General features: G+C 37.2%; 1 protein-coding gene across 2 annotated transcripts in view; it reads right to left on the bottom strand.

Moving 5' to 3' along the window:
* The window catches only part of CCNC (cyclin C), a gene marked incomplete at both ends in the record, with an annotated part of 28,784 nt that extends 9,840 nt beyond the window's left edge, over positions 1-18,944 (bottom strand). For both annotated transcript variants that reach the window (XM_084228589.1, XM_084228590.1), the window contains 5 exons: positions 7,087-7,138; positions 8,965-9,034; positions 9,175-9,259; positions 10,037-10,143; positions 18,913-18,944. In XM_084228589.1, coding sequence (XP_084084715.1) covers positions 7,087-7,138; positions 8,965-9,034; positions 9,175-9,259; positions 10,037-10,143; positions 18,913-18,944 — 346 coding nt within the window. The remainder of the gene's footprint in view (positions 1-7,086; positions 7,139-8,964; positions 9,035-9,174; positions 9,260-10,036; positions 10,144-18,912) is intronic.
* Positions 18,945-19,516: the final 572 nt, after the last annotated feature.

Below are 19,516 nucleotides of genomic sequence, written 5' to 3'. Positions count from 1 at the left end.
GTGTTCTCAAAATACATACACAAGTTTATGTGTATGTATATATTTGTAAATATATACAAATATTAGAAGGAGTACAACCAAAACAAAATTAAGTTGTTACCTCAGAGATGTAATGATTTTTACCAATCTGCACTTTCTAAACTTTTTATGAGGTTTTTCTTTATCAAATGATATATTTTATTTATTTTTTTTTTAAGATTTATTTATTTATTTATACAAGCACTGGGTACAGTCAGAAGCACGGGAGGGTGAGAGAATTCGCCAAAGCCAGAGTGGAGAGCAGAACAGGCAGACTGATGAAACACACTGCTGAGGTGAGCAGTGGGTGCTGCAGGAGAGGTCTGTCAGGCCATGTGGGACCCTCACCAGTGGATGGGGTTCAAACTGGCGCTGCAGAGGCTGCAGGCAGCTTCGCAGCCCAGTGCTCAACCGCTGCGCCACCAGGGGAGACCCTATTTGCTTTTCAATGCCAGAAAATCATCTAGGTTATCAAATGATATATTTTAATAAAAGCATGACTGTATATGAAAAGTTATCTTGCACTTTTTTCATACCACATACAAACACATACATAGTTACTATTCTTCCAAGCCACTAAGAAAATACAAGTGAAAAAACTGTTAAATAACATCCTCCATTTCCTCAAAATGAGGAAATATATATATTTAAGTACTATTTGAGAAAACTGTTTCAAGTCATTATGATGCAATATTTCATTCAATCAAGTGTCTATTCACAGGTTCTAGATCTGTTCTGGAATTGTTTCCATTTGTATAAAGCCCAAGTGACCTCACAGAGATTAACAAAAATTTCATTTGTTCTATATATTTTATTTTCAAAAGTTTATTTTGTAAACTAATAAACCTAACAGTTAATTTAGACAAGTAACATCAGCTAAATCAGTTTACCATGTCATTGGGAAATCTGTAGTTAATCTCTCCTCCTCCTTGAGTAAATTTTAAAATGTATCTAACTAAGGTTTCTGAGCTTTACAAATACTTCTGATGTAAACAAGATGCAAAATATACAAATAAAGACTGATGAAATGGTTATGAATCAACAAGGTAAAATTATCTCAGTATACATATCTACATCCATAATGATATTATGACTTAGGATCTTAGATTTATCTATATTGTCAAATTTCCTCCTACTCCATGATACAACTGCTCTGCATTTTGATTTTCTTTTAATTCTTTTCTTGTGATTTGGAGGAAAATATGTCCCTCCTTTCTATTGTCACTCCTCCATTTGGGCATTTGCTGTCATCCACTCATTTGATAGTTCCTACTTTGTTTTCCACCTTTAACCATTCCTTCCCTCTAATAAATCCGTACCATCATTACTAATAGGCTCACATTTTTCCCTTAAAAATCTCTACCAAATTATATTTGTAAGTAGATTTTATATTTTAGAATAGTTTTAAATGTACAGAAAAACTAAGAATACAAGGGAGTTCCTATATATTCCCTGTTGTACATGAAATGTTAATGTCCCTCTATATTTGTATTAAGCCCTAACCTCCATGTAATGGTGTTTTGGAGGAAGAGACAGGGAGTTAATTCGGTTTAGATGAGGTCACAAGGTGTCCTTCCCCTCCCCATCTTCCATCCCGCCCAAAGTGGGATTAGGATTAGTGTCTTCATAAGAAGAAAGACTACAGATCTCTCTGTCACAGAAGAACACAAAGAAAAGGTGATGTCTGCAAACCAGGAAACGAATCATGGCTGATCAAGGAACTGATTAAGCAAGGAGTTTGATCTTGGACTTCCCAGTTACCAGTACTGTGAGAAATAAACATCTGTTGCTTAAGTCACCTAGTCTATGGTATTTTCTTACAGCAGCTTAAGCACACTAAGACACCCTCTCACCTAGTTTCACCAGTTAACATCTTATATTAGTAAGGTATATTTGTCATAATTAATGAACTAATACAGACACATTATCAACTAAAGTCCATAGTTTATTCAGCTCTCCTTTGTTTTTATCTAATGTCCTTTTATGTTCCAGGCTCTCATCCGGGATATACTACATTACATTTACTTGTCATGTCTCCTTAGATTCCACTAGGCTGTGATATTTCCGGAGTACTAGTCAAGTATTTTGTAGGCTGACCCTCTACTGGAATTTGTCTGATGTTTATCTAATAATTAGAACTGGGGTTTTGGATTTTTGGAAGGAAGACCACAGAGGTAAAGTGTCATTTCATCATATTGTATCACATCAAAGGTACATACTATTAATGTAATTTATCATTGTTGATATTGGTAACAATCACCTGATTAAGGTAGTGTTTGTCAGTCTTCTCCACTATAAAGATATCCACTTCTGCTTTTTAAGGAAGTCAAAATGCACAGATACCACCTAAAGATTGGGAATTTATGCTTCCCTACTTGAGTAGCGTTAGATACATAAATTATTTGAACTACTCTGCACCGGAGATTTGTCTCTTGATTTATTTACCAATAATAACTTAATTATATCACTATGGACTGACAGATATTTATTTTATACTTTGAGTTATAACACAACTCTACCTTTAAAATTTTATTTCTCAAATTCTTCTAGCTTTGGCTTCTGTGAGTTCTTTCCGTTAAAGCCTTTGTCCCTTTGAAACACCCCTATTAATGATGATTTTTGGTTTGAGTTTTTTTAGTACTTCCTTCCTTCCTGACAGTATAATAGGCTCCAGGTAGATCATGTATATTATATTTCTGCTCTAGCCCAAGCATCAGCCGTTTCTCTAAGGAAGTCTAATTCCTTTTATTGAAGCTGTTATAAACAAAGATTTGGGTATTAGGTGACTTCTTTGCTACTACAATGTCACTGCTTCTAGATCCTCTTAACTGGTAAAACCTATACACACACACATACACACATAAATGCACATATTTTAAAATATTTATGTGCACTTAAGTTAAGGTAAACATGATTTCATACTGATGTCTCCAATTAATTACCATATGTATCATTCTGGTCTCTTTTTCTTGTTTATCTTTAAATTCCCATTTCATAAGTGAGAAACCTGGCTCTCTACGTTTATCATCCATTTACTATACCCATTTAGTGGGAATTGTTCACTTCCACTATATATGTATAGCAACATTAGAGTTGCTAACTTGTACTCCCACAGTATTAAACATAATTCAAGGCCTCCCATGGTGGCTCAGGCAGTTGACCGCCGCACTGTAAAGCTGTCCACAGCCTCTGCAGTGCTGGTTCGATCCTGGCCGGCCAGCAAAGGTCCCACATGGCAGCGGCAGACCTCTCCTGTCGCACCCGCTGCTCTCCTCAGCAGTGTATTTCATCAGTCTGCCTGTTCTGTTCCCCGCTCTGTCCCCGGTTCTTATATAAAATAAATAAATAAATCTTAAAAAAAAAAAAAACATAATTCAACTAAAACTATGGTGCTTATGGGGCAGTTCCTTTTGCCTTTGGTCATAAAGAATACACTCATTTCCAAAGTAACCAAGGTCAGCACCCGCCTCCCCTTCACTTGGGTTGTTTCATGTATTTAGATTCTCCTTTACTCAGCATCTACCCATTTTTTAATTCTCTGCAGTCTGACTTCTATTCATATCCCGACAGTGTCTAATGACACTACATTCTCTCTCAAAATTCACAAATCCAAAGATGTTTTTTCTCTTTAGTATACAAGACAAGATGCAATTCTACCTCATTCTTAAAATTTACCAAGTACCAAATTTTATCACTGGCTTCATATTTCTAAGAGGATGTTCTAATGATACATTTCCACTTAGAATGTCCTAGATTAAACTTAATTCTTTTCAGAACACATTTATTCTCTTCTGGTATCACCTTCACCTCCCCAATGCCCAGGCATGAAACCTCCCAAATCATTTTTGACATTTTTTTTAAGATTTTATTTATTTATTTATACAAGCACTGGGTACAGTCAGAAGCACGGGAGGGTGAGAGAATTCACCAGAGCCAGAGCAGGGAACAGAACAGGCATACCGACGAAATACACTGCTGAGGGGAGCAGAGGGCACAGCAGGAGAGGTCTGCGTGCCATGTGGTACCCTCACAGGTGGCAGGGGTCGCTGTGCCACCAGGAGAGGCCCATTTTTGACTCTTTAAATCCTTTTTCAAAAATTCTGTTGTCATTCAAATCTAGCTTACTTGTTCTCCTTACTGGTTGCCAAAACATTATTTTAAGGCTTCAGAGTGCTCACCTGGATTACTCAACATATAAAGTTTACAATCTTGAGCCATTTTTCAGTATACAGTTCAGTAGTAGTATGTACATTCACACTGTTGTTCAACCATCACCATTGTCCGTATCTCCAGAAATCTTTTCAATCTTGCAAAACTAAAATTCCTTACTCATTAAACTTAACTTTCCATTTCCCCCTCCCTCCAGGTACTATAAAGGTGGATCATGCAATATTTACGTTTGTGACTAGCTCATTTCACTTATTAGGTAAAATCACTGATTTCATTTATCAACTCAAGATTTACCCATGCTGTAGCATGGATAAAAACCTCAAAATCTGTCTACTTCGATTGACACGTTCGTCCAATTTATTTTACATTAACTTTGCCATATTCTCCTTCCTAATTCACAATTCTGGTGTCACCCTCAAGTTGAAAAATAATGCTTTAAAGGGTACCACCAGTTAACAGAACTGCAGATTCTTCATTGAAGGCTCTCTATTTTCTGGCCTTAGCCAGGTAGAGCTTTACCCACTATTTCCTTACTCACCAATCATTACATACAACTCATTAGCTGCCCCTGTATTTGACTAAACTGCTCAATGTTCCTTGACTATCTTTCCCCAGGTTAATTGTATCATTATTCACCAAATTCTATTTAAGCCTTTCTAGACTCATCTAGAAAGTAATCTTTTCCTTCTCAAAACATTCACTGTGTTCTCTCTTATGCCATTTATTTTCTTTTGTATTCACATATTTATATGTATGTCTTATATTTTCTTGACCTTAAACGCTTTGTATTTATCTTTGTATCTACCATTACATTCAATATCATGTTTTCCAGGGATGATATTCTTCTTGATAGTTGTCACTAATGTTCACTTAATACTATGGACTAAATTGTGTCTCCACTCCCCATTCATATTCAAGCCCTAAGCCTCCATCTATCCTCCCAATCCCACCCAGTTTAGGGACAGGGCTTTTAAAGAGGTAATTCAAGTTAAATGAGGTCGTAAGTATGAGGCCTTAATTCTATAGGACTGGTGCCCCTATGAAAGGAAACAGGGGTACACACCCACAGAAAGAGTCATGTAAGGACACAGCAAGAAGGGCCTCCCTTGGTTGCGCAGGCGGTTGAGCGCTGCGCTATGAAGCTGTCCGCAGCCTCTGCAGCACCGGTTCAATTCCGGACGGCCAGCAAGGGTCCCTCATGGCGTGGTAGACCTCTCCTGTCTGCCTGCTGCTCCCCTCAGCATTGTATTTCTTCAGTCTGCCTGTTCTGTTCCCCACTCTGTCTGGTGAATCCTCTCACCCTCCCGTGCATCTGGCCTGTACCCAGGTTCTTGTATAAATAAATAAATAAATCTTTAAAAAAAAAAAAAAAGACACAGCAAGAAGATAGGGAGAAAGGCCCCAGGAGAAATTAAATTGTTGACACTCTGATCTTGCACTAGTAATTCATTTGATGCTCATAAAAATCCTATGAATAGTTATTACTAATATTCCTATCTTGCAAATGAGTAAACAGACACAAAGAGGTTACAAAGAGAGGGTACATTTTGCTCAATTTCTCACATAGAAAGCACTGGAGCTTTAAAATTCAAAACTAAGAAGCCTTATTATAATATGTAATAAAATTCATGAAATAAATAATCTACTATAATTTTCCTATTCATTAGTAACCAAACACTATTCTGAATATGCCTTTAAGCCTCTGCACGTGAAATAAACAAATCTTGGTAATAGGTATTTCACACTTTAAAAATCTGTACCTTCTAAAAATATGAAAAATGGAGACAAACTTAAGAAAATAATACACTCATAATCTACTACTCAGAGACAAGGACTGCTAACATTGCTAGGATTTCCTTCCAGATGTTTTCAATTCTTTAATAATCCAACTGTCTAGTGGGCAATTCAGTACTTCATTGATATGATATATTTGGTATATTAAATTCTATGGCAAAACTGATGACTATTCTTCTGTCCTTAAAAGAATAAGATATGACACAGAAGAGACTGAATAAGAGACTGAATAAGATTATAGTCTTTTCAGAAAGAGGAATGACCCAAAATATGAAAATAAGTCAGTCCTGCTCATAAACTTAAAAACAAAAGCTGCCTTCTGCCTCTTCTGTGTAAGAGTACAGAATTAAAGATAAAAATCTGAATTAGGGCCTCCCTGGCGGTGCAAGGGGTAAAGCACCGTACTATGAAGCAACCCACAGCCTTTACAGTGCAAGTTCGACTCCTGGCCTGCCAGGGAGCAACCCACATAGTGCAGCAGACCTCTCCTGACTCACCTGCTGCTCCTCTCAGCAGTGTATTTCAGTCAGTCTGTCTGGTCTGTTCCCCACTCTGTCTCTGGTGAATCCTCTGACCCCCCACATCTCTGGCCTGTACCCCAGCTCTTGTATGCATAAATAAATATTTTTTAAAAATCTGAATTATCTTTTTAGGTGATGGCCTTTTGCCTAACATATAAAGATGAGGCATAGTATATTAATACTTTGTATACTTTATAATTATTACTTTAATTGTTATTTCCTTTAACGTCATGTGACTCCCAAATAGTTACACCCCCCCTTTTTTTTTCTACTTTACCCTTACTATAAAATAAATAGCTGCTGAGATGATGATTTTGGATCAGTAGCTATTATCCGTTTTTCATATCAAAAGTAATGTTTTAGAGATAATATAAATGGCTTAAAGTCTGTATTTTAATTCTGGCCATAAAGGTTACCTCAAAAGATTTAATAAGCCAAACTAATCTTCCACAGGTTTCATAAACTGAAAAATATATTATGAAGCTATTTTTAGAATTACATGTCTTATGAAGCTATTTTTAAAAAAATGTCTTATGAAGCTATTTTTAGAATTACATCCTAGGGTATACGTCTTTGCACTTACATACAGAAGTAGCAGCAGAAATCAATCTTGTATTTGAGACTACTCCAAATTCCTAGAGAAAGAAAAGTGGATGAGATCAGGGATATATTAACGCAATGAACCAAAGGGATTTTGAGGTCTGTTCAAATCAGTGTTTCCTATATTCTCCCCATGTTTATAGTCTATTCTTCTTCCACCTACTTGAAGTACAAAATACCTATATCTCTAAAGCCCATTTCCATACAATCTCCACACAAACGGACAAAACGATCTGGTCAAATAATGCTATGGCCAAATATGAAAGGGTATGTTCAAATTTCTTAAAAGTGAACATGTCCACTCATAAAGATTCCACTCAATAAATCACACAGCAAAAGATACGTAACAAACAAGACAAATTAAAAATCCCAACTTCTCTACTAGAGTAACAATTTATAAAGATTTTGTCTTGGATTTTCATACCAGTTGTAAGATACACGAAATTAAATGATTATTATTTGGAAAAACCACTACACAATACAGGACTTTCATAAACACTTTCCTTTCCATCAAAATTGGTTCTGCCTCCTGAAACTACAACTTACAATTAGGAAAGCTTAAACCTCTAGATGGCTTGTCTCAATATTATTTGTAAAAAAGACGCCTTTCATTATTTTAAGTAATAGTTGGGAATGATGACATAAACAATCCTAAGTAATAGCTTGAACAAAACTTAACCAAATTAAATACTAAAATGAATGCAAACTTATTAAGTTCAAAGTATATTCAGGGGCCTCCCTGGTGGCGCCAGGAGTCTGCACTACCAAGTCTCAGCATTATCAAGCTATCACCAGCCACTGAACCATGAGTTCGATTCTGTCCAGGAAGCTAACCTACATGGTGCAGCAGACCTCTCCTGTCTCGCTTGCTGCTCCCCTCAGCAGTGTATTTCAGTAGATCTGCCTGTTTTGCTCCCCATTCTGTCTCTGGTGAATCCTCTCACTCCCTTCACCTCTGGCCTATATCCCAGTTCTTGGATGTATAAATAAAAATAAATTTTAAAAAGTTATATTCAATATTCAAGAATACAATTATTATTCTAAAGATATTTAAAAATGGAAGCAATAGAAAAGTTTCATAACACTAAAAGTTTCATAACACTGAATTATTATGAAAACCAGTTATATCTATTACTATTATCTGGATTTTAGCTGAGTTTTCTCATAACTAGTGAACAGGTAAAAAAGGTGAGAAGAGATTTGGTCTCAGCTGCAATTTCACCTCTGTCTTCACTTTCTCTCACCCAATTTCTCGACCCTCACTGCCCAAACAATCCTCGTAAGAATTTATAAACTTATAGCCACCCCAATCCTTGCCTTCCTGTCTTGCTTGCCCGGAGAGAAGGCAATAGGAACATTGGGAATAGAAGAGGAGGGATAGTCTGAGGTTAGAGTGGATAAGCACTTAAGAAATACTACTTATTGTCAAACAATAAATGTCTTAAAGGCAATAAAGAGCAAAGTATTTAAGAACATGGGATTAAGAGCAGACTCCCAGGGTTCAAATATTGACTTTGCCACCTACATTTCTATGATCTTATGCAAGTTTCTTAATCTCTGTGCCTCAGTTTCCTCATTTATAAAACAAGGATATGACTACTATATGTCCCATAGTTTGTTATGAGGATTAAGTCAGTTAAAATTGTAAAATGATTTAGAATAATACTAAGTACACAGTACGTGGTATATAAGTGCTTGATATATATAAAGATATGTATATATTTTTTAATTTTGTACAAATTTCAATATTTTGTATAAATTACCATCTGTTACTATTTTTACAAAGGTAATGAAAAACTAAGACAGATTAACCAAAGTATACTGACCATATTTTGATAAAAAACAGAAAATTATTACATACCTCTACTTTAGATGCTAAAAACACACATGTAGGAGCCATTAATACAGGATCTATACTTTTCAGAGAATACCTAAAATACGATAAAAACAAAGTTAAATGTCATCCATACAGAAAACTCTATTTAATATCATGATAACTCTATGGTAAACACACAATTCGTCAACATTAGTTTCAAACAGGTATCATATTCCCAAAATAAAACAATTCTACCTGGCATAGAATCTCTTGAAATAGACCGTAGCAGTGGCAATAACTTGTTGTCTTAATTTAAGATGTTCACCTAATGCTTGGATAACTAAAAGAAAAATAATAAAGTTTTAAATGTATGTTCTGGTATCATCATTAATATTAACATTAAACAGTAAGTTCTATATGGTTAAATCATGACTATTCATTTTTGACAGAGAAAACCTATACATGATATGAAGTTCTACCTGGATCACAAGTGATCTAGTACTAAGCTTAAAAATATATAGACATGCATAAACAACAATAAAAAATAGAAATTGTTCCATAGCAAACATCAGTCTTGCCTTAAGAATTTTCTTCCAAGTATTTTCAATATTTTCATATTATCTTTAGAATACAAAAAGAAAATATTAGATAACCAAGAAACTCATTAAAACTACTGCATTATAAACTTTATCAAAGTTGTTTTGAGTCCTCAAACAGGTAGGTTTGCATAAGAGTGAACAGAAAGATGATGTCACAAAGCTAAATTCCTTCCCATCCAAAGCAAACTTGTAAGAAAGAAGTGGCCAATAAAAAAGAACCATTTATTCTCAAAATATTTTGCTTTAGCCAACCTTAAACCAGGCTTAATAATGCACTAGAAAGACTTAGGATATTAATGAACACTTTCAAACTGCCTTGAGTATCTGTGCCATGTTAGATTAACAATACTTTATTTAGATCACTTGAAAAGAAAAAAAATCAATGTAAGTTATAAAAAATAATGTATAAATTAAAACATGAAGTAGGGAGTCAAACAGCTTATCACAAATTACTATAAAAAACATTTCAATTCAGAGAAAACTAACTACCATTTTGACCAATTTTAAAAAACACTTACCATTTGTAAAAAATATTTGTAATTTCCAATACTCTTCTTCTGAGAGAAACTTTAAGTCCTTTTGGCGTTCCTTCAGCAGATCTTGTTTATCCAAAATCCATTGCAAACTAGAAGAAACAAGACATGCTACAGAAAATTGACTAACAAAGTCACAGAAAACATCTGAAGACTGAACAGGCTATTTTTTTTTAATAGAGGCATGTTTTATTTATTTATTTGTTTGTTTGTTTGTTTTGTTCATACATGCACTGGGTACAGTCAGAAGCGCGGGAGGGTGAGAGAATTCACCAGAGCCAGAGCGGGGAGCAGAGCAGGCAGAAGGACCGAAGTACACTGCTGAGGGGAGCAGCGGGCGGCAGGAGAGGTCTGCGCACCATGTGGGACCCTCCTCCGGTGGCCGGGGAGCAGCCGGGGATTGAACCTGCGCCGCAGACGATCGAACCGGCGCCGCAGAGGCCGCGGGCAGCTTCGGAACCCAGCGCTCAACCACTGCGCCACCGGGGAGGCCCTGAACAGGCTATTAACATGAGAAATACAATGTACAAGAAATAACTCTGAAAGACAGTATGGCTTATATTTCTTGACATTCTGACAATGAGAATTGTCTCACCAATAAATGTCTATAAGTCCTGGGGAAAAAATTCCGCTCTAATCTTTTCTCTCTTCATTCTCAGTCTCTCTCTCCCTGCCCCCTTTTTCCCCTCCTTTTTTCTCTCTCTCTCCACTCCACATCACTAGCTCTTACTATATTTCACTGATTCTAAGACTCTAGTATTAGGACACATCTTACCAGCCTCCCAGGTGGTGAAGGGGCTAAAGTCTCAGTGCTATCAAGCTAACCAAGCTATCACCAGCCACTGAGGCATGAGTTCGAACCAGGTCACAGACCTAAACCACATGGTACAGCAGACCTCTCCTGTCTCTCCCTGCTGCTGGCCTCAGCAGTGTATTTCAGCAGATCTGCCTGTTCTGCTCCCCACTCTGTCTCTGGTGAATCCTCTCACTCCCCCACCTCAACCTCTGGCCTATACCCCAGTTCTTGTATGCATAAATAAATCTTAAATAAATAAATCTTTAAAAAAAAAGATGGATCTCATAATTTGCAATGCCTCAGTAGTATTTAATTGGCAGTACATTTCTTTCTTTCTTAGAAATACATAAAATGGTGAAGTAATTTGCTGTAAACTGATGGTATCTAGGATTTGATATATGAATTATCTTTTCTCAGTTGTTCACAAGTAATTTTCCTACTTCACAAATTCATGTTAAAGGTTGCTTCAGAATTGACTATTCATAGTGCCCTCTTTCTGGTTAGTTAAGACTACTATTTCCAAGCAGAGATAAGAAATTGTTTATGACCCAAAAAAACTATTATTCAACCTGCTTGTCAATCAGTGTGAATTAGAAGTCCTTTTGTGTCAATTCATTCACTACCTAGCATCCTTTTAAATTGTTGCACAGCATTACAGATGGATCGTTATTTAATCTGTATTTTTTCACTATTAAACATAATAATTAAATGAATATCTTTGCAATTCAACCTCATACATTTAATAACAATTATAATTATAATATATCTAGAATAATTTCCTAGAAGTAGTACTGATGTGTCAATTTAGCTGGTAACTGTGACACAAAGTTGGCATTCTGTGAAAGTCACACCAATTTCAATTCTGATTTACAGAATACATATCCCAATGGATTACTATCAATCGAAACAGTTTAGCACTAGAAGGTATAGTATTTTACTGAGTTTTTTTTTTTTTAAGTTTACTTCTGAGGTTAAATACTTTCCTTGCCAATTATAGCTCTTCTTTTGTACTCTGTACTTCTAATATGACTATTTTTCTAATGAGATCTTATTTTTACAATTAAGATAGTCTTCTAATCTAAAACTTCTATTATGGATAATAAATCATTTGTCAAGTACATGGCAAACATTTAAGTTTAGTATGACTTCTCAAAATTTATTTGTAGATTCAGCATCCATTTATGATAAAAACTCTTAATAAAATGGGGACAGAAGGAACATAGCTCAACATAGTAAAGCCCTTACTTATGTGCCACATTCACAGCTGCTAAGTAGCATCATACTCAATGGTGAGACGATAAAAGCTTTTCCTCGAAGATCAGTATATGACAAGAATGTCCACTCTCACTAATAGCTAGAGTAATTAGGCAAGAGAAAGATGTACAAGGAATCCAAATTGGAAAAGAAATAAAACTCCAACCACGTGCAGATGGTCTAACAATACACACTATAGAAACTATTAGAAACAAAATATCATAAAACAAAGGGGAAGGTTACAAAACCAACACACAAAAGTCAATTGGCTTCCTATATTCAAATAATGTACTAGAAGAGAAAGAACTCAAGAAAACATTCTCATTTACAGTAGCATTAAGAAGTGCTAAATACCTAAGAATAAGCCTAGACAGGTGATAAAAGACCTATTCAATGAAAACTATAAGACACTGTTAAAAAAATAGAAGACACAAAGAAATAAAAGGGTAGTCCATGCTGATGCACTGAATGAATTAACATTGTTAAAAATGTTCATTTTATGTTCAACATCACTTGTAATCAGGGAAATGCAAATCAAAACTATAAGAGATACCATCTTACACCAGTGAGAATGGCACATATTTAAAAAACTAGCAACAACAAATGTTGGCGAGGTTGTGGAGAAAAAGGAATTTTTTTGTATTGTTGGTGGGAGTGCAAACTGGTCCAACCACTATGGAGAGCTGTGTGGAGATTTCTTGACCTACTAAACATGAGCTTCCATATGATCCAGCAATTCCACTCCTAGGTATTTACCCAAAGGACACAGAAACATCAATTCCAAAGAGCACCTGCACCCCTATATTTATAGCAGCACTGTTTACAATGGCTAAGCTTTGGAAACAACCCAAAAGCCCAAAAATAGATGACTGGATCAAGAAGATGTGGTACAGGGCCTCCCAGGTGACGCAGCGGTTGAGCGCTGGGTTCCGAAGCTGCCCGCGGCCTCGGCCTCTGCGGCGCCGGTTCGATCCCCGGCTGCTCCCCGGCCACTGGAGGAGGGTCCCACATGGCGCGCAGACCTCTCCTGCCGCCCGCTGCTCCCCTCAGCAGTGTACTTCGGTCCTTCTGCCTGCTCTGCTCCCCGCTCTGGCTCTGGTGAATTCTCTCACCCTCCCGCGCTTCTGACTGTACCCAGTACATGTATAAACAGAACAAACAAACAAACCAGCAAACAAATAAATAAAGCATGCCTCTATAAAAAAAAAAAAAGATGTGGTACATATACACAATGGAATATTACTCAGCATTCAAAAAAGATAAACACATGCAATTTGCAGCAACATGGATGGCGCTGGAAGGGATCATGCTCAGCGACATAAGCCAGAAAGAAAAAGAAAAATACGAAAAAAAAAAAAAAGAAAAAGAAAAATACAGATGGTCTCACTCATAGCAGGAATCTAGAAAACTTAAATAAGGGACCAGGAAAAAGAATAACTATAAGAAAGAAAATATCAAAATCAACAAACAACTATGAACCAGAGACACTCTATCGGGGGTTGGGGGTGGGGAGGGGAGGGATTGGGGTCAAAATAATGGGGTTGTAATTGTATGGAGAATATAAAAATAAAATTTAAATATAAATAAATAAATAAAAATGTTCATTTTACCCAAAGTAATTTATAGATATAATATAGTCACTATCAAAGTTTCATTGGAATTCTTCAAAGAAACAAAGCAAATATTAGTGTAATTTATACAAACAAAAAAAGGCCCCAAATAGCCAGAGGAATCATCACAAAAAAAGAAGAGGAATGGAGTTATCGTGCTCCCAGTTTCAAACTATACTACAAGGCAACAGTAGGTAAAACAGTGTGGTACTGGGGGAAAATAGACATACAGACTAATGGAATTGAATTGAAAGCCCAGAAAAAAAAAAACTCCATGTTTATATGGACAGTTAATCTATGATAAAGGAGCCAAGAGTATACAATAAAGAAAACTTTCTTCAACAAATGGTGCTGGGAAAACTGGACAGATGTATGCAGAAAAGAAATCTCTCACACCATACACTAAATGAACTCAAAATGGATACAAAAACCAAGACCCCTAAGACACAGAAGAAAATTCGGGCAAAATACACCACAACATTGGCTTCCGTGATGTCTTTGGGGACTCTTTACCAATGGCGAGGAAAGCACAAACAAAAATAAACAAATGGGATCACATCAATTTAAAAAACTTCTGTGCAGTGAAAAGATACTTAGTTAAAACAAAAAGAATCCCACTGTAGAATGAAAGAAAATATTTGTACATCATACATCTGACAAGGGACTAATATCCAAGATCTATAAAGAAATCATATATTCAACAAAAAGAAAACAATCCTATCAAAAAATGAACAGTTTTAAAATAGCCACTTCTCCAAAGAAGACATTTATATGGCCAACAGACACATGAAAAAATGTTCAACATCACTTATTACTAGGGAAACGCAAATCAAAACCACAATGAGACACCACACCTCACTCCTTTGAGAAAGGCATATACATGTGTACACACACACACGCAGCCACAAACAACACATGCCAACACATGTTGGCAAGGGTGTGGAGAAAAAGGAACCCTATACACTGTTGGTGGGAATGTAACTGGTTCAGGTCCTATGGAAAACAGTAAAGAGGATCCTCAAAATAATAAAATAGACATTTTTATCATATGACCCTGTAATTCCACTCCTAGATATTTACCTGAAGAGTACAAAACCACTAATTCAAAGGGATATATGCACTACTATGTTCACTGTAGGACTATATATACTAGCAAAGATATGGAACAACGTAAGTGTCCAACAACAGATGAGTAGATTAGGAAGCTGTGGTTTATATGCAGAAAGAATACTACTCAGCTCTAAAAAAAAGATTAACTCTTGTCATTTGTGACTACATGGGATGGAACTGGTTAGGGGGATGGGTTATGCTAAGCCATAAGAAGAAAGACATACTGGATGATTTCACTCATGCAAAATGTAAAAGGGTGGAAAAACACAAAACTAAACCATAACAAACCATAGAAATGTGGCTGCATAAGTGAGTGTACTAGAGGGGAAGGCAGGCAGGGTGGGAACAAAGCAGGGAGGCAGCGAAAGGTATAATGGTAAAGGACTGGGTGTGGGTGGGGGAGGTGTGTGCATCTGAAATGTGAGCCTACTCCACTAAATCATAGTATAAACCAATGTTACCTCAATAAAGGAAAAAAAAACACCTTGTAAGTACAATTATGCAAAATTTCTAGTTAATTTAATCTTTATATGTCAATAATTCTATCTTTTTTACATCTCATTCTATCAATTGCAGTAAGTAACATTCAGAACAATGTTAAACAAGTATTTTTCTAATGTTTCACTATTAAGTATCTGTTGTTGATGCCTTGACTTGTTTTATCATGTGAAAAAAGAATCCTATTTGCAAGAGCTTTAATCAAGAATAGATGTTGAATTTTATTAGGTATCTTCTTTATATGAGCACTGTTTATGAGTAGATTTCCTAATATTGGCAATATTTCTATAATAAAATAACTCATGGGGCCTCCCTGGTGGCGTAAGGGATTAAGATGCAACCTAATGGGGCAGTCCGCACCACTGCGGACCATCCTCGGCCAGGGAGATAACCCACACCGCGTAGCAGACCTCTCCTGACTCGCCTGCAGCTACCCTCAGCAGTGTATTTCAGTCGATCTGCCTGTTCTGTTTCCCGCTCTGTCTCTGATGAATCCTCTCACCTCCCACCCCTCTGGCCTGTTCCCCAGTTCTTGTATGCATAAATAAATAATTAAAAAATAAATTAAATAAAATAACTCACTTTTTTTAACTTTTTAATGTAAAGTTGGGCTCTACTTGGTAATACTTTAGGATGTTTCCATTCAAAAGTTATTTTAGTGCTACATTTGCTAGATTTTCAGAATTATCATGGATTCATAAAAAGAACTGAAAATTTTTCTTTCATTCTGTGTGAACTTGAGCAAATTCAATTGCAGATCTTGAAAGTGGGAGAAAATTTACCAATGAAATAATGTGGACTTGGCGCTTTTAATGAGGAGCTCTCCGGTAACTTTCTTATTTTGGCCTCTACCAAAAGGCAAAAAGGCTTTATGTATCATCATAAAGACAACCCAAATATATTCCTGGGGTTTATTTACTTTTCTCCTTTCTCATTTTATATTTTTGTAGAATTCCTTTTTTTTCCTTGATTCAACTAGCATTTTAGTCTACTGATTTGGTTTTCCCTTTCAAAGAACAGCTCTTATAAGTTGAGTGCTTTCTCCCTTTTTAATACATTAATATCAATGTTACCTTTACTAAGTCTTTGCTTCCCCAGGTTTATGTCACTGCTTCCTTTTTAATATTCTTAAATAGGATATTTGATTTGTTTAGATTTTTTTCTCAGTCATTCAGGATGGCGATTTTCTTACAAATTTGGTTTTGGCTATATCCTAGAAGTGTGGATATATGTTGATCAAGGAAATGTTATTTCCTTGATATTATGTAACTGTATTTTCAGCTTCCTCTTTGATACAATAAGATGCCCAGGGTTGTTTTTGTTCTTTTTATTTTTGTTACCTAGTAATTAACCCATTCACTCAAACCAGCAAGACTTAGTGACCTTCTATATTTACTGCATTTTGGTCAAAGAATGTATTGTGTTTGATTTTCTGGGGGAAAAAAAGACTGATTCACTCTGTTTCAGAATTATCATTAATTCCATCTCCATTACCATTTTATGTTTAAAAAAATTAATTTCACAAATACTTTAGTTTTTCCTCACAGCACACAGAATAAAGAATAAATCAAGAAGATATAAATCAACTGCATGACTTCAAGATTCACCATTATTTGTCCTACCAAGAAAAACTGCTATGCTGATTTCAGAAAAGTTAAAATGTGCACCCTAAAGCCATGAAATACAGCATATTTCAAGTCCATTTTTTTTCTCATCAAAATCACCCAAAACACTGCTTTCACAATCTTTTTATTTGTTTTTCCCAAAACTGGTTTTTCAGACTTGTTACCTTTTGCAGAATAAGAAACCTATATAATTCTCAAGGGATTTGAGTAAGGCAAAATGGCCCCTTCACCCAGTATTTTTTTAATTGGCAGGTAGGGACAGTTTCCACAAAAAGCACATTTAATGGTATAATAAGTTTATATTTGAAAGATTAAAAAGTAATTGCATTTATGAAATAGATCTTTTGATAACTTGTTCTCATTATGCCAACCATAAATACAAGCACTTTTTGGTAAGTGTTATTGCTTTCTTTTACTGTGGTATAATGAGAATGTTTATCAATGTGGGGGGGGAGGCAAGAATTTTTTAAGTTGAGAAATGGTTATGCCTTCTCACAATTAGTCACTAGCTACTTGTCAATTTTCTCAACTTTTTTCTTATCCACTAAACCTGAAGTTTCTGTATTTCAATTTGCTCAAGTAAATACTTCATTGAATTATATCTAAATGTGCAAAATAAAATATGGTTGGAAGTAAAGCTTCCCTAGCATTTCACTTCCACAAAATCACTTTATAGCAAGAGGAAAACCTGCTTTTCTGAAAATAGGTCTCCAAATCTATTCCTGGTTCCTTTTTTCTGGTGCAAAGGGCTAAGACAAATGTATAGGACTCCCTCATCTTTATAGAATCAAGATTTAAATCACATCTACTAATGCTCTTTTAGCACTAAAATTTACATTAAGGTACCTTCCTTATCAGGTTCTGTTCATCTTTCAATATAGTACAGTAGAAAACCTAGTCAAAGTACAATTAATCCCATCACTTACCTTCCCTTCACCAGTGCTTAAACAAATGCATTTGGGGGGAAATATTTCAATATTACTGTAGTTCTTTTATAGTCACTGATAAAAACAAAACTTACTCATAGCAAAGGTTGAAGAAATTGGCTAATCCCTGGAAAACACTTTAAAATGATAAGGTACAGACTAATGAAATGGACAAATTTTCAGATCAGATCACCGGTCCTACGCCTTACCAACATAAAACTCCATGTGGGCGTAAGGTAGTAACAGGAAGTATTTAGTAAGCAGAAACAAATCTTACTGCCCCCGCCCTCGGAATAATATATATTTCTTTAAAGATCTATGCATACAACAGCTGGGGTAGAGGCCAGAGATGGGGGGGGGGGGGTGTGTGTGTGAGAGGATCTACCAGAGACAATGTGGGGAGCAGAACAGGCAGATGCACTGAAATAACACTGAGGGGAGAAGGTGGTGAGACAGGAGGGATCTGCTGCGCCATGTGGGCAGCTCCCTGGCCGGGGATCGAACTTGCGCTGCAGTGGCTGCGGAGAGTTTCACAGGTTGTGTCTTAGCCCCTTGTGCCACCAGGGAGGCCCCAGGAATAATACTAAATCCACTCAAACAGACAAAAGATTGCAAGGCCGATCCACTCGAGCATAAGACCCCAGGCAAAATCGAGCCGCAGCTGTCCAGAAGACCCATTCCCACAGTCCCGAACGGTGTCACACTTCCCATACCTGTGCCCATCCCACCCCATTCCCACACAGCCCCCCTTTTCCAGGCCTACTAATCCAAGAATCTAAAATTAAACTCTCTACTCTTCCTTCCTCAGAGACAACACCTCTCCCCGCCCTTCCCGCTCACAGATCTTTCCCACCGGGCCCGTGGGGGTGGGGGGGAGCAATCGCAGGGAAAAGCTCCTCCCGCCTTCGGTGGCCGCCGCCCCTCACTTGCGACCCCGCGGCGCCCTGGACAGCGGCCGAGATTCAGGCCACGGGGAGTCGCAGGCCCGTTCTCACCGCCCCTCTGGGGACAGCCCGGAGAGAGAAGACGAAATTGTACTTACTAATGGGAGCTCTGCCAAAAGTTCCCTGCCATGGAACACAACGTGCCCTGATAAAAAAGCACCAGCCGGTGGAGCGGCCCGCGGAGCGACCATAGACCCAGCCCGCCCGGTAACCGCGTTCCTCGATCTGATGTGCTCGGCTCCGCTCCGCGGCGGCGACGGTGAAAGGAAGAGGATAGCGCCCTATTCTCTTTGACGCCGGCCGGCAACACTGTACTGGGTAAACCGGTTCCTAAGGATAAAAGTTCCGGCCCGCCCCGCGGTAGTGGAGGAAGCCGGCTGGGAGGAGACTAGCCTGTGGGCGCAGCGAGATAGGAGACGGGAATAGATGCTCACGAAGGCTCGCGGCAGCCGAGAGAGTCTCGCGAGAGCGTCAAGCTGGTTCCGGTCTAGAGCCCGCGCAGTTAGTCGTCTATAATAGGGTGGGGGTTAAGGTAGGGAGAGCCCCGTTTGGGGTTTGTTTTTCCGTAATGCAGACCTCTAAAGTCCAAAGAAACACTATAACGTAGTAGTAATACTTGAGTAAAAGATTTCCTGGTTTCTATTTCTCTTGGAATTGAAAAGAGAAATAAAGGTTATTTGGGCATTTAAGTACCCGCACCAA

This window comes from Talpa europaea (genome assembly GCF_964194135.1).
Source record: "Talpa europaea genome assembly, chromosome: 2".
NCBI classification, from domain to species: Eukaryota; Metazoa; Chordata; class Mammalia; order Eulipotyphla; family Talpidae; genus Talpa; species Talpa europaea.
Note: the sequence above shows the minus strand (reverse complement) of the source record. Positions and strands in the feature narration are given on the sequence as shown.